Below are 13,239 nucleotides of genomic sequence, written 5' to 3'. Positions count from 1 at the left end.
TCTCACTGGGTCTCTGCTATGAGAATTGCAGCAACATGGAGGATACTCACAACTTGGCTAAGAATTAATGAGTGTCATGACATCACTTATTCAGCATATATCATTAGATGGCATCCACTCTAGACCTGCTTCTCTCTCATCCCTGCAGGTATTGTGCAGGCACAATGCCCTGGGGAAATCCAAGTGACCATAGAGATTTTGAACCCCAGCGTCATGATGATGGTTACATTGAGGTCATCGGGTTCACAATGGCTTCTCTGGTGAGTCTGCTACATTCAACATAATGTTAGCTAAATGCAGTTTATTACTTTGTAGCCATATTGGAGTTGGCACAAAACTCTAATTAAGCATTGGTATTGTCGGATAACTATAATTAATATACTTTATTATTTAAAGGAACGTCACCTCTGCTTATCTTTCTGCCTTCCGCCGCAAGGTCTTCTTTCACGATAGTCCAATCAAATCACTTCATGGGAGTGACACGCTTGCATTCTAGCTTTCCCATAGGAAGACATTAAATCAATGTTTTACTATGGGGGCTTGTGCATCACGTGACAGCCACTAAAGGTGGGCTTAACCCTGAAATATACACATTGCAGTTGTTAAAAAAAATAAAAAAAACTGCAATGTTTTGCATTGCAGCGTTAAAAGGACAGGACCACTATCCCCAGACCACATTTATTGAGGGGAAGTGGTCTGGGTGACTATAATGCCACATGTGAACACCTTCAAACTCCTTCAGAGAACATGAACATTAATAGGTCATGAAAAAAGAGCTATTCTGAGCAGTCATTAAAAATGAAATCATTGTGATGCTCCCCTCTCCCTACCTTCCCGTCTCCCCTTTTCATTATTTTTAAAATTATTATTTGTACTTTTATTTGCTTTATCGTCTCAAGTAATGATAGATTAGTACAAAGTACAGATAAAATAACTCAGTAAGGATGATTTTCACATGGCTAATATATCTGTAATTCAGAGACAGGACTGCTGGTTCTCATTTACATAATTCAGTATTAACTTTCTTCTACTTTTTTTCAGGCTGCCCTCCAGGTAGGTGGGCATGGAGAGAGGCTTCACCAGTGCAGGGAAGTTACTCTGCTCACATATAAGGCTATTCCCATGCAAGTAGATGGGGAACCTTGTCGGCTTGCTCCCTCCCTAATCCGAATCTCCCTAAGGAACCAGGCAAACATGGTTCAGAAGAGCAAGAGGAGAACATCAATGCCCTTATTAAACGAGTAAGTTGCACAATACCACATAAAGGAGGAGGCATTGATATAGTCCGACTGATAAATAAGACTCCTGGGTGACAAATCAACACAATTTCCAGGGAACTTGGTAATCTACATGTACTCTTGAAAATAGAAGTAGGCTAGCTAAATAAAGACTGCTAACACCCCAGGAAGGGTCTGTATAAAAAGAGGCCCTAAACATTCATCTAACTATTGAAATATCATAAAGTACTGTGGGATTAATGAAAACCATCTTCATCTCACCTTTCTGCAGGTTGCAAATGAAAGGTCTTTGCTGGCTTACCCTCTCTATGGGTGTGTAAGTTTAATTTTGAGAAACCCTTCATTCTTACAACCATTACTATGTAACAAGTCTCATTTTACTAAAAAACAGGAGGAAGAATTGTAAGCAAGTCTTCCATTTTGGGTTTGTCATCATCAGTTCTGGAGTTTTCACAAGATGTATTAGACACTCAAGCAGAGTAACATTTTTCAGGGTACACAAGGTGACTTGTGAATTTGTCTAAACATTTGAATCCATGCTGCACCTATAGTTTTTTGTAGAATATTTTTTTTGAGGTGTCACAGGTGGATCCCAAGATGTGTAGGTGGCTAAGGTGTAATTCTAACTTGGTTTATCGTGACAAAAAGCTTTATGTTGATATTTCTCTTGCTTATAGGCAAGACTGTATAAAATGAATTATTTACAAAGCCAATATTAATTATTTTAGTGCCGTGTGTACCTCTATTTCTAACAGACGCAGCAAGTTCTCTTACTTTATGTAATCTGTCCCAAGTCTGTACACACCTGTAGTAGCTATGTAATAAGTGTTCCAGTTCCTAAAAAATATGCACTGTATATGTGTATAGATATTCAGTGTGTGAAACTTATATTCGCAGTATGTATATAGATGAAAATAAACATCACGTGACAATCAAGTTTGGATACATAGACACTCTTTTTCCTTTCTCTTTTTTCCAAACAAATTTTGATGATATCATCCATAATGTCACGTTAGACCCTTCCAGGCCAGACCAAGGCTACAGGGTGTTATTAAAATTCTCTCAGCATCACTTTCATTGCATTCCTTGGTACATTGGTACAAATCCCCGGCACCCTCATCTTTGTTGGGTTCTAGCCTCTATCATTGTGCATGAATATCACATCATCAGTTGTCTAACTCACTCCTCTTGTTTCTGTTAAACGGTTGTGTGTCTGTCTCTCTCTCTCTCCCTTCTCTCATGTGCTCTCTCCTCTGGCTTATGCCCTGTGTTGTTGTACTGGCTTTGTGCTAACTGCCAAAGTATCCATAAAGTGCACTCCGCTGACCACAGACGAGTTTCTGCTCCACCGGACTCCTTCACTGTGTAAGTATATCACACTGCTTGTCACTGTGCAGGGCCTCCGGTCTCTTAATGAGACAATGTTCCAGGCTGCTCACTGGCCGTCAACCCATTTGGTGTTTACGGCTGCCCACCTCCACCTGTGACTCACTCGTTTTCTTGTTTATCACCACGCAAGTGATTCATCATTCCAAAGCCCCCACAAGGTCCCTTTCATCTTCCTGCTGTTACTGTCTTTCTTATAGAGGATGCTCCTGTGCATTTAATAATAACACATTTATTACGTTATTGATAGCATCACACACAATCTGAATCACCAGCCCCGAATGACCTGATATTTATTAGAACTGAAGGGAGCCAACCAAAGTGTTTATACAACTATAACGTTGATTTATTTTCCTATTTTATTGTGTTTTGAAAATGAGGATCTTCAGGCTCACATTAGGCTAAAAGGGAAATAGTTTATAAAAATACAGCAAAACATTGACGAAAAACTGTCAGTGGACTGTTATATATACATATATACATACACGCATATTTACTGGGTTACAATCTTATACCAATATATTCATATATTGGTGTAAAATTGTAATCCAATAAATTATAGGTCTGAACTAACTTTAACAGCTATAAGTAAATATACATTTATTGATTTTACCAATAGGACAGTGATGATAGAATGCAGAAAATAAAAAGGGAGTGGGGTAAAATTAAGGAATCAGAAGTCAATTGCGGGTGCATTTGCAGAGAAGGAGACATGATAAATGGGGAAGGAGAAAATGGGTAGACCATAATGATGTTAAGAAGGACGCATGTTGATTTGAAAATAGCTCTGGTTATAATTGTGGTGGGAAGCAGGGGTATAGGTCAGAAAGGATATGGTCGTCAGAGGAACCAGACTTGGGCTTAGCATGAGTCGAGAAAGAGGTTCATCAACATGTCCCTATCATAAAAGGGGAGCACAGAGATTGCTCCATCACTATAGCCAAAAATTTAGGTCAGTTTATGTGTTAAAGTACATGTTTAAACTTTATAATTTACATGGAAACTATTGTACAAAAATCTGGATAAATCTGATGTTAATTTTGGCTACATCTATAAGTAAAAAGTAATCAAAATATATACAGAATGCATTACAAAAATATTGGTCTTCACCTTAATATGCATGTATAGCATATCACCAGCTAGATAGGCGTTTGACTCATTTTTCATTAGTATACGTCCTAAAGCTGAAGATGTATTGGCAGACAGAATGTTTCTTGGGTGTGAACTAGGGTTCCACTGTAACATGTGACTGACAGTTTCTATTGTATGGAAAAGTAAGACAGTTGTACGTCAGTGTTGGATTGTCATGACACTTTGTAATAATATGTTTGACAAACCTAAAAGTAATTTAATTCCTCTCGTTACCTGTGAGCAACTATTAAAGCAAACATTAAAGGACGAGTCAACCCAATTATGTAATGGACAAAAGTCAAAACTCCATTTTTATTTGTGGACCAATTAAACACTTTGCCTCACTTATGCCCAAATAGGATTTCAGAGAAACATTTCATATTTATCATATCTGTTCAAGATGCTGTCATCTGGTTTATAGCCTTACATGCTTAATCCAGCCCAGCCCTTGTAGGAAATACGTATATTGTGTTCATTTTAAGACACTAGGATTATCATGATCAAATAATGAACATATGACATCCATGGAAACAGCATTTCAGTGAAGAATGCAACTCAGAATTTAAATATTTCCAAGTAGATGGACAGATCTTCATTTGCGTCACTCCAATGAATACAAATGTGTTTGACTGCTCCTTTAAACATATAAAGGTAAAAAGTAAAAAATAGTCTTTATACTAGTATTATTGGATTTATTCCAGTTTTATAACTAGTCCATTTTGTAACTATTATTCCCAACATATTTATCCAAACTACAATGTTTGGCTGAAATCAATCAAGCAGCAAGAATTGGCTGCAATTGGTCAGTATGGCTCCAACTAGCATTCATTCATTAAATTAGGATTTGATATGCAGGAATATTTATATGGACTATTTGGCCATGAGCCACAAAGTAGGATTTTTAAATTGAAATGCTGAACAAATTTTATTTACAAATATTTGATTGCAGGTAAAGCAGAATTAATAGTTTTTTTTTGTGTGTTTTCTAACAGGTCAAAGGATTGGTTGAAAATTATTTATCTATCTATCTATCTCAGGCTTCCCCAAACTCCGGCCCTCCAGATGTTGCTGAACTACAACTCCCATGAGTTGTAGTTCAGCAACATCTGGAGGGCCGGAGTTTGGGGAAGCCTGATCTATCTATTAGATTGGTATAGCATAATAGCAGTAAGTAGTAATTTAAATTGCAATCAGCCAAGGCATCTGCTATATTTAAAAAGAAATGGAGACTTAAAGTGGAATTGTCACGTTTCTGTTTTTTGTTCAACCAGTTAGCTAAATAAAGTTAGCTATAATTTGAGTTTTTTTTCTAATACTAAACTCCTAGGCCACAATGTTTATTACCGTCTGCCTCTGAGACTAGGAGATGTAGAAAGGAATAGAGACACATCAGGAGCCCCTAATCCTGTATGGATTATCTTCCAATCCGCTGAACATGAGATGGAGGTAAAAGTAGGAGCCATTGGCTCTAATCTCTCACACATTTAGTAAAAACCAAAGAAAAAACGTTACCTTTGGTTAATCACTATGTATATTTAAACAAATGGAGGTCATTTAGTTACTCCAATGGCCACTGGAGGCAGTGCCCGCCTGCCAACGTCAAGGCAGACCCTCCTAGACGGGTCCTGACGTTGGCAGGCGGGCATTCCCTCCAGTGGCCATTGGAGTAATTAAATGACCTCCATTTGTTTAAATATACATAGGGATTAAGGAGAGCGCGCAGGTAACTTTTTTTCCTTTGGTTTTTACTATATGTATTAGCTGATGTGTACTGTAGTCATTGCTGCTGCCCAGGAGTGATGGGAGTGAGCGCAGGACTTTTCTTTTTGTATTTGTAGTCTCTCACACATTTGGTGGCATGAGAGATAGGTTCATCTAGAAGTCTGGGGCAACTCTAGCTGTGCTCCACTTAATGTGATTCTAGTTCAGTTGGAGAAGCTCAATATATAATGAGTTTGTGTGACAGATTGCATAATAGCAGGGGCTTCAGCAACCTTAAAAGTGTGCATCCAACCGATAAATTAGTACTATATGATAGAAGGAATTACAGTTTGTTCATTCTCCGTTTTTAATCTAGTGCTTGTCTTTACCGATACTTTAAATTACTTCAAATCCTGATAAAGTTCCTTGTTTAAGTATTACTAACAAGTTAAGAGCCCAGAAAATGCTGCACTAAACATATATCCAGAAAAGCAAGTGGTGCTACTTGAATATTAAGTAAAACCGCAACAAGAAAAGAAGGTGCAGCTGGCAAAAAAAATAAGGACGGACAAGTGAAAGTGGGATAGATATGAAGCTTGCAGTGGCAAAGCTAAAAAATAATGAGAACTAACAATGTGGAAGTTCAGTTGTAAGGTTAAAGGAACACTATAGTCACCTAAATTACTTTAGCTAAATAAAGCAGTTTTAGTGTATAGATCATTCCCCTGCAATTTCACTGCTCAATTCACTGTCATTTAGGAGTTAAATCACTTTGTTTCTGTTTATGCAGCTCTAGCCACACCTCCCCTGGCTATGATTGACAGAGCCTGCATGAAAAAAAAACTGGTTTCACTTTCAAACAGATGTAATTTACCTTAAATAATTGTATCTTAATCTCTAAATTGAACTTTAATCACATACAGGAGGCTCTTGCAGGGTCTAGCAAGCTATTAACATAACAGGGGATAAGAAAATCTTAATTAAACAGAACTTGCAATAAAGAAAGCCTAAATAGGGCTCTCTTTACAGGAAGTGTTTATGGAAGGATGTGCAAGTCACATGCAGGGAGGTGTGACTAGGGTTCATGAACAAAGGGATTTAACTCCTAAATGGCAGAGGATTGAGCAGTGAGGCTGCAGGGGCATGTTCTATACACCAAAACTGCTTCATTAAGCTAAAGTTGTTCAGGTGACTATAGTGTCCCTTTAAAAGCTATCTCTCTCTCTACCATTACAACTTCAAGGATTACACTCAGTTAAAATGTTGTGGCAATGTACAAAAGCTGTACGCTTAGCTTAATAACAGTCGTTAGTGGAGAAGATTAGGTTACAAATATATGCAACATGAAAACTACGGAAGTCCGAAGAGGCCATGTATTTTAAATATTTTTTTCTGACGTGTCTTCTCGAAATGACACACTGTTTTCTCTTAAAATCAGAAAAGTATTAAAAATACATGGCATCTCTGGGCTTCTGTAGACAACAATAGTAAGGCAGAAGAAATCAGCCCTTGCTTTATTTGCCAACAACAGGACTGAAGAAGGTGGCAAGGTAATCTTCAGTGAATGATTTTTTGTAAGCAAGTTACACTTTGGAATCTTCAGTCAGTAGTAGAAACCCGAGTATGTTAACGCAGGAGATCGGTCTGAAAGAGAGATCCCGTAAGGATAATTGATGTTGTAATTGCATTTTAGTTGCATGAATTATTATTAATAAGCCATCAAGAGTTTCTCAGAACAGCCCCGCTCCTGGCCACACACCTAATCACAACCCTAAAATGTAAGTGTCCTACAATAGCTGCATAGCTAAGCCTGCCCATGTGTATTGTGATGTTTTAACATATTTGCAATTGCCGCTATTTTCTCTCAATCCCCATTGTTTGTATTTCATAGAATAAGAGACTAGATGCAGGTAAATTGTCCTGGACAGTGTCTATATGATATATTGCTGTAGAGGTCACACCCAGTGAATCATTCACTTTATCACCTTCTGATCTATTCAGTGTTCTGCCATTCAAGTCCCCACTTCTTCAATATACGAAACCAGTCTGAGATTGTATTTTATACTGGATGGGATCCTTGCAGTGCAGCCTTAATTAAAAGCTCATTTTCATTCTGAACCTGATCAGATCGGGTTAATGAGGAACATTCAGCTTCCCCCTGATTGTTTAGAAGCCAGAGAACATTTAATTCGAGTTTGGTGTTTGTTTTCTCCTCCGCTTGTTCATTATTTTGCTATAGGAAAAAATAAAAAAACACACACACACATTTCCCAAGAGGAGATCTGATTCTCTTTGTTATACATATTCTGTATTTTTTTTCCTTGTTTTTCATCCTGTCCCCTGTTTGAGGATGTATAGCAGAGCATAAATGATTGCTAAACCACTGTTTGTGATTCTCATGCATTAACACATTAATTGTAAAACAATGCCACGTGCATTTAAGGCATGACTAGGACTGAGTAGATCCTCTATAAGAATAAATACAGAGTTTTATTTCCTTCTTTTTGCAAACTGATTATATAATCAATATATGTTCTAAAACGTCTATCAAGGTTACATAGTTACATAGTTAGATAGCTGAAAAGAGACTTGCGTCCATCAAGTTCAGCCTTCCTCACACCTGTTTTTTGCTGTTGATCCAAAAGGCAAAAAAAAACAAAAAACAAAAAAAAACCCAGTTTGAAGCACAATTTTGCAACAAGTTAGGACAAAAAATTCCTTCTTGACCCCAGAATGGCAGTCAGATTTATCCTTGAATCAAGCAGTTATTACCCTACATTGAAAGATTATATCCTTGAATATTCTGTCTTTGCAAGTATGCATCTAGTAGCTGTTTGAACATCTGTATGGACTCTGATAAAACCACTTCTTCAGGCAGAGAATTCCACATCCTGATTGTTCTTACAGTAAAAAAACCTTTCCTTTGCCTTAGACGAAATCTTCTTTCTTCCAGTCTAAACGCATGGCCTCGTGTCCTATGTAAAGTCCGGTTTGTGAATAGATTTCCACACAATGGTTTGTATTGGCCCCGAATATATTTGTATAATGTTATCATATCCCCTCTCAGGCGACGTTTTTCTAAACTAAATAGGTTTAAATTTGTTAACCTTTCTTCATAGCTGATATGTTCCATTCCTTTTATTAATTTTGTAGCCCGCCTCTGCACTTTTTCTAGTGCCATGATATCCTTCTTTAGAACAGGTGCCCAAAATTGCACAGCATATTCAATATGTGGTCTTACCAGTGATTTATAGAGAGGCAAAATGATATTCTCGTCCCGAGAATGAATGCCCTTTTTCATGCATGACAATACCTTACTGGCCTTGGCCACTGCTGATTGACATTGCACATTGTTGCATAGTTTGTTGTCTATAACAATTCCCAAGTCCTTTTCGTGTGTTGTTATCCCTAATTCACTTCCATTAAGGGTATACGTTGCTTGTGTATTCTTTACGCCGAAGTGCATAACTTTGCATTTTTCAACATTAAATTTCATCTGCCATTTGAGTGCCCAGTCCTCCAGTCTATCTAAATCCTTCTGCAGCAAAGTAATATCTTGCTCACATTGTGTTATTTTACAAAGTTTTGTGTCATCTGCAAACACTGAAACATGACTTTCAATGCTGTCTTCAAGATCATTTATAAAAATGTTAAATAGAAGGGGTCCCAGAACAGACCCCTGAGGGACACCACTTGCCACCTCTGTCCAGCTTGAAAATTTACCATTAATGACAACTCTTTGTATTCTGTTTTTAAGCCAATGTTCTACCCAAGAACAAGCATTTTCATCGAGACGATTTCCTTGAGTTTGAACACTAATCTTTTGTGTGGAACTGTATCAATTGCCTTGGCAAAATCCAAATAGATCACATCCACTGCAACACCCTGATCTATACTTCTACTTACTTCTTTGTAGAACGCAATCAAGTTAGTTTTACATGACCTGTGCTTCATAAAACCATGCTGATTTTTGCTGATAACCATATTCTTCTCAAGGAATTCTTGAATATTATCCCTTAATAACCTTTCAAATATTTTACCAGCCACAGAAGTTAAGCTCACAGGTCTATAATTTCCAGGCAAGGATTTTGAACCCTTTTTGAATATAGGAACCACATCTGCCTTCCTCCAATCCTCCGGAACACTTCCTGAAAGAAAAGAATCTTGAAAGATTAAAAACAGAGGTTCACTTATTTCTACACTTAGTTCCTTAAGTACACGTGGATGGATACCGTCAGGCCCTGGAGCTTTGTTTATATTAACTTTCTTTAGTTGCTGCAGCACATTGTCTTGAGTTAACCATTTACAATTATTCTGCAAGTTTTTAGTAGCAATCATTTGCACATCTATTGCCATGGGTTCTTCTTTAATATATACGGAGGAGAAATAGTTATTTAGAATTCCTGCCTTTTCTTGGTCTTCATTAACTAACACCCCCGTTTCAGTTTTAAGTGTACCTATACTTTCATTTTTGGGTTTTTTGGAATTTATGTACTTAAAAAATGCTTTGGGGTTTGTTTTGCTCTCTTTAGCTATCATTTTTTCATTTTGAAGTTTAGCAAGTTTAATTGCCGTTTTGCACGCATTATTTGCTTTCTTATATCTTTAATAAGATGCATCTGATTTGTCGGATTTAAATGCTTTAAATGCCCTTTTCTTATTTTTAATCTCTTGTTTTACTTCTCTACTAAGCCACATTGGTTTTAATTTGTTTCTTTTATACTTATTTCCCAATGGTACATACTGAGAAATGTACCTTTCTAATATTTGTTGGAAGATGATCCATTTATCCTCATTGTTCTTTTCACTAAAGAGTTTATGCCAGTCAATATATTGTAAAGCTTCCCTTATCTTATTGAAATTGGCCTTTTTAAAATTATATGTTTTAGTATACCCCATGTGCTTTTGTTTTTTTGAGTTTATTTCAAAGGACACTATATTGTGATCACTATTTCCCAAGTGCTCACCTACTTGAATGTTGGTCAAAAGATCAACGTTGTTTGTTAAAACCAGGTCCAGACAAGCGTCCATTCTAGTTGGTGCTTGTACAAGTTGTGACATGAAGTTGTCATTTAACAAGTTTAAAAACCTAATTCCCTTTGCTGAGCTACTAGTCCCTATGTCCCAATTTATGTCTGGGTAATTAAAATCTCCAATAATTAAAGTGTTACCAAGATTTGCAGCCTTCTCAATTTGCTCAAACAGCTGTTGTTCCTCGTCAATATTAACATTAGGTGGTTTATAACATATCCCAACCAATAGTTGGTTTCCCTTCTTTTCCCCCAAGCAGATATTTACCCATAAAGCTTCCACATTTTCCTCATCGCATTCAATTTGCTTAAGATTTGGCTTTAAATCATGGTTGACATACAAACATACCCCACCACCCTTCTTGTTTTTCCTATCCTTCCTAAATAATGTGTACGCATTTAAGTTAACTGCCCAGGTTAGATTTGCTTGCAGAGCTCAGAGTTATTGCAAAGATGTTGTCAACAGATCTCTTCATTGGCAGTACATCATCCCATTTGTGACTTGTCTGTTTACTCCAATGTCCAAATTCTTCAAATTATTCAATTCATTTTAGAAATTCTGAATAAGAGGTATTTGATTTGTTTACACAGTTGAACAGGATTTGTACAAAAGTCAAGTCAATACTGCTTTGAAAAAGATTTTTATATTGCCCTATGCAATTTGGTCACTGGGTGACAGTGGCGAGTAACAGTTTGAAGAATTTTTCCAACCCCCTGACTGCCCATAAATGAGCATAAATATCAACTTGCAGTGAATATTTGCATATAATCTAGTTTTTTTTTGTACATATTTAATATTACATTCTATGTTGGTAATGCCAACATAACCAGAAATAAATATCATCTTCCTTTATTCTTTGTAAGCTCAGTAATATGAATAAAATGTAGATGATGCTAATGTAGTGTACCCAGGGCAAGGAATTTTGTCTACACAGGCGAAGGAGTATTTAAAAACAAGAACAAAAATAAATAATGAATTCAAGTGCATGTAAACTGCAGTAACCATTACTCAAACTGCATGACGTAGTGCAACTAGTATCAAGGTGCTTTAAAATTAACATAATTACTATAAATAACTTTTATACAATGAATAAAACTGTACGCTTTAGGTTTCTGCAAGTGCAAATTCACCTAAAGTGTAAAGTGCTTTAACAGATATTGCACACAAACAAAGTGAGAATGGTAGCCTACAAAAACGTAACCCTTCTTGCTTTCGCATTTACAAAATCATGAAGCAGAGTTTTAAAGTCAATCTCTTTTGCAATCTGATTTTCAATGGAAATCATTGCAAATCCCACCAATCTCTCTTGAGACATAGAGGACCAAAGATAATTTTTTATTAACTTCAGCTTTGAAAAGCTTCGCTCCCCAGAGGCAACAGATATTGGCAATGTCAACAATATGCGAAGTGCAATAGACACATTGGGAGCAAAGCCATTTTTAAGTGCATAGGCTATAATCTGACTGGGTGTCATTGTAGGCCTCAAGATAGGAGCCAATATTGTAAGTTCCTCACAAAGTTGTGCTCCATCCAGATCAGCATCTCCTGATTTATCATCAGTCAAAATATTCTGCAAGTCTGTAGAGTACTCCATAACTGCTTCCCTTGGTACATCCTTAAGTTTTTGTATAGTATAACGAAACTGGAAGTGCTTACTGTGGTGCTAAATTTGCTCAAATCTCTCATCAAGAGAATTAATACATACATCCAAAATGCTGTAAAAGCACTCAATTTTAAATTTTTTTGCAGGATCACAAATCGGATCATCCGGTGCTTCATAACAAAACATCCTCTTTTTCTTAATTTGTCGCACAATAGGAGGAAACACAGGATCTATTTCCATTTCTAATGATAGGTCTTTTGCCTCTACCAGTAAATCTTCAAACCCTTTATCAGAACGATAATTCTTCAAAAAAGTGGTTGTGGATTGCAGAATATCTATAACATCTGGAAGATACATACTTCTACTTTGGAGAAGTTTGCTAACAAAGATTATTATATTTAAGATGTTCTACCACAACACAATAAGACACAAAAATTTAAAGTTATTCAGTTCTTTTGAAAGCGAACAGCATCAGACCGTGCCATTGCTGTATGAGAGTTCTCTCTTGAAATTTCAGAGAGCGCATCAAAAATGTCTCCAACCTGGAACCTAAATGGGCGAATAGCATCTATTCTTGAAGACCATCTGGTGTCAGACAAAGGTTTAAGCGTAAGTCTGCCAATGTGCTTCTTCAAGACATTCCATCGAACTATGGATCCTGACAAAAACACATAGATTTTCTGTACAATGGAAAAGAAGGTTGCAGCATCCCTGCATGACATGGCTGCATCATTCACAACTAGATTTAATGTATGAGCGCTGCAGGGAATATAAAAGGCACGCGAGTTTAAATCCAGGATTCTTTTCTGAACACCTTGGTGTTTGCCCTTCATATTGGATCCATTATCGTATCCTTGTCCTCTCATATCACCAACTGGGATCTTAAATTTTTCAAGTTCAGACAAAATTGCCTCAATTAAACCTTCCCCAGTTGAACTTTGGATATGGATAAAACCTAGACATTTTTCTTCTATACAGATCTGTGGTTCAGCAGTTGGAAACTTGCCTTCCTTGATGGACACAAATCGAACAATTATAGTCATTTGTTCAATTAATGTAATGTCTGGTGTGCAATCAAGTATTATAGAATAATACTTTGCATTTTTCAACAACTGCAGAATGTGTTTTGTGATTTATTTCGCTATAAGG

General features: G+C 36.8%; 1 protein-coding gene across 7 annotated transcripts in view; it reads left to right on the top strand.

Annotated features, from left to right (window-relative positions):
* The window catches only part of DGKI (diacylglycerol kinase iota), a 414,076-nt gene that overhangs the window by 291,683 nt on the left and 109,154 nt on the right, over nucleotides 1-13,239 (top strand). For 4 of the 7 annotated variants that reach the window (XM_063447583.1, XM_063447581.1, XM_063447580.1 and 1 more), the window contains exons 19-20: nucleotides 149-260; nucleotides 1,042-1,241. In XM_063447583.1, the coding sequence (XP_063303653.1) occupies nucleotides 149-260; nucleotides 1,042-1,241 (312 nt within the window). Of the gene's footprint in view, nucleotides 1-148; nucleotides 261-1,041; nucleotides 1,242-1,509; nucleotides 1,555-2,540; nucleotides 2,604-13,239 lie in introns of all 7 variants that reach the window. The other 3 variants (XM_063447582.1, XM_063447578.1, XM_063447577.1) reach the window with 2 other exon arrangements.

Source organism: Pelobates fuscus, chromosome 3 (assembly GCF_036172605.1).
Source record: "Pelobates fuscus isolate aPelFus1 chromosome 3, aPelFus1.pri, whole genome shotgun sequence".
Lineage (NCBI taxonomy): Eukaryota > Metazoa > Chordata > Amphibia > Anura > Pelobatidae > Pelobates > Pelobates fuscus.
This window is presented reverse-complemented; position numbering and strand designations above follow the sequence as displayed.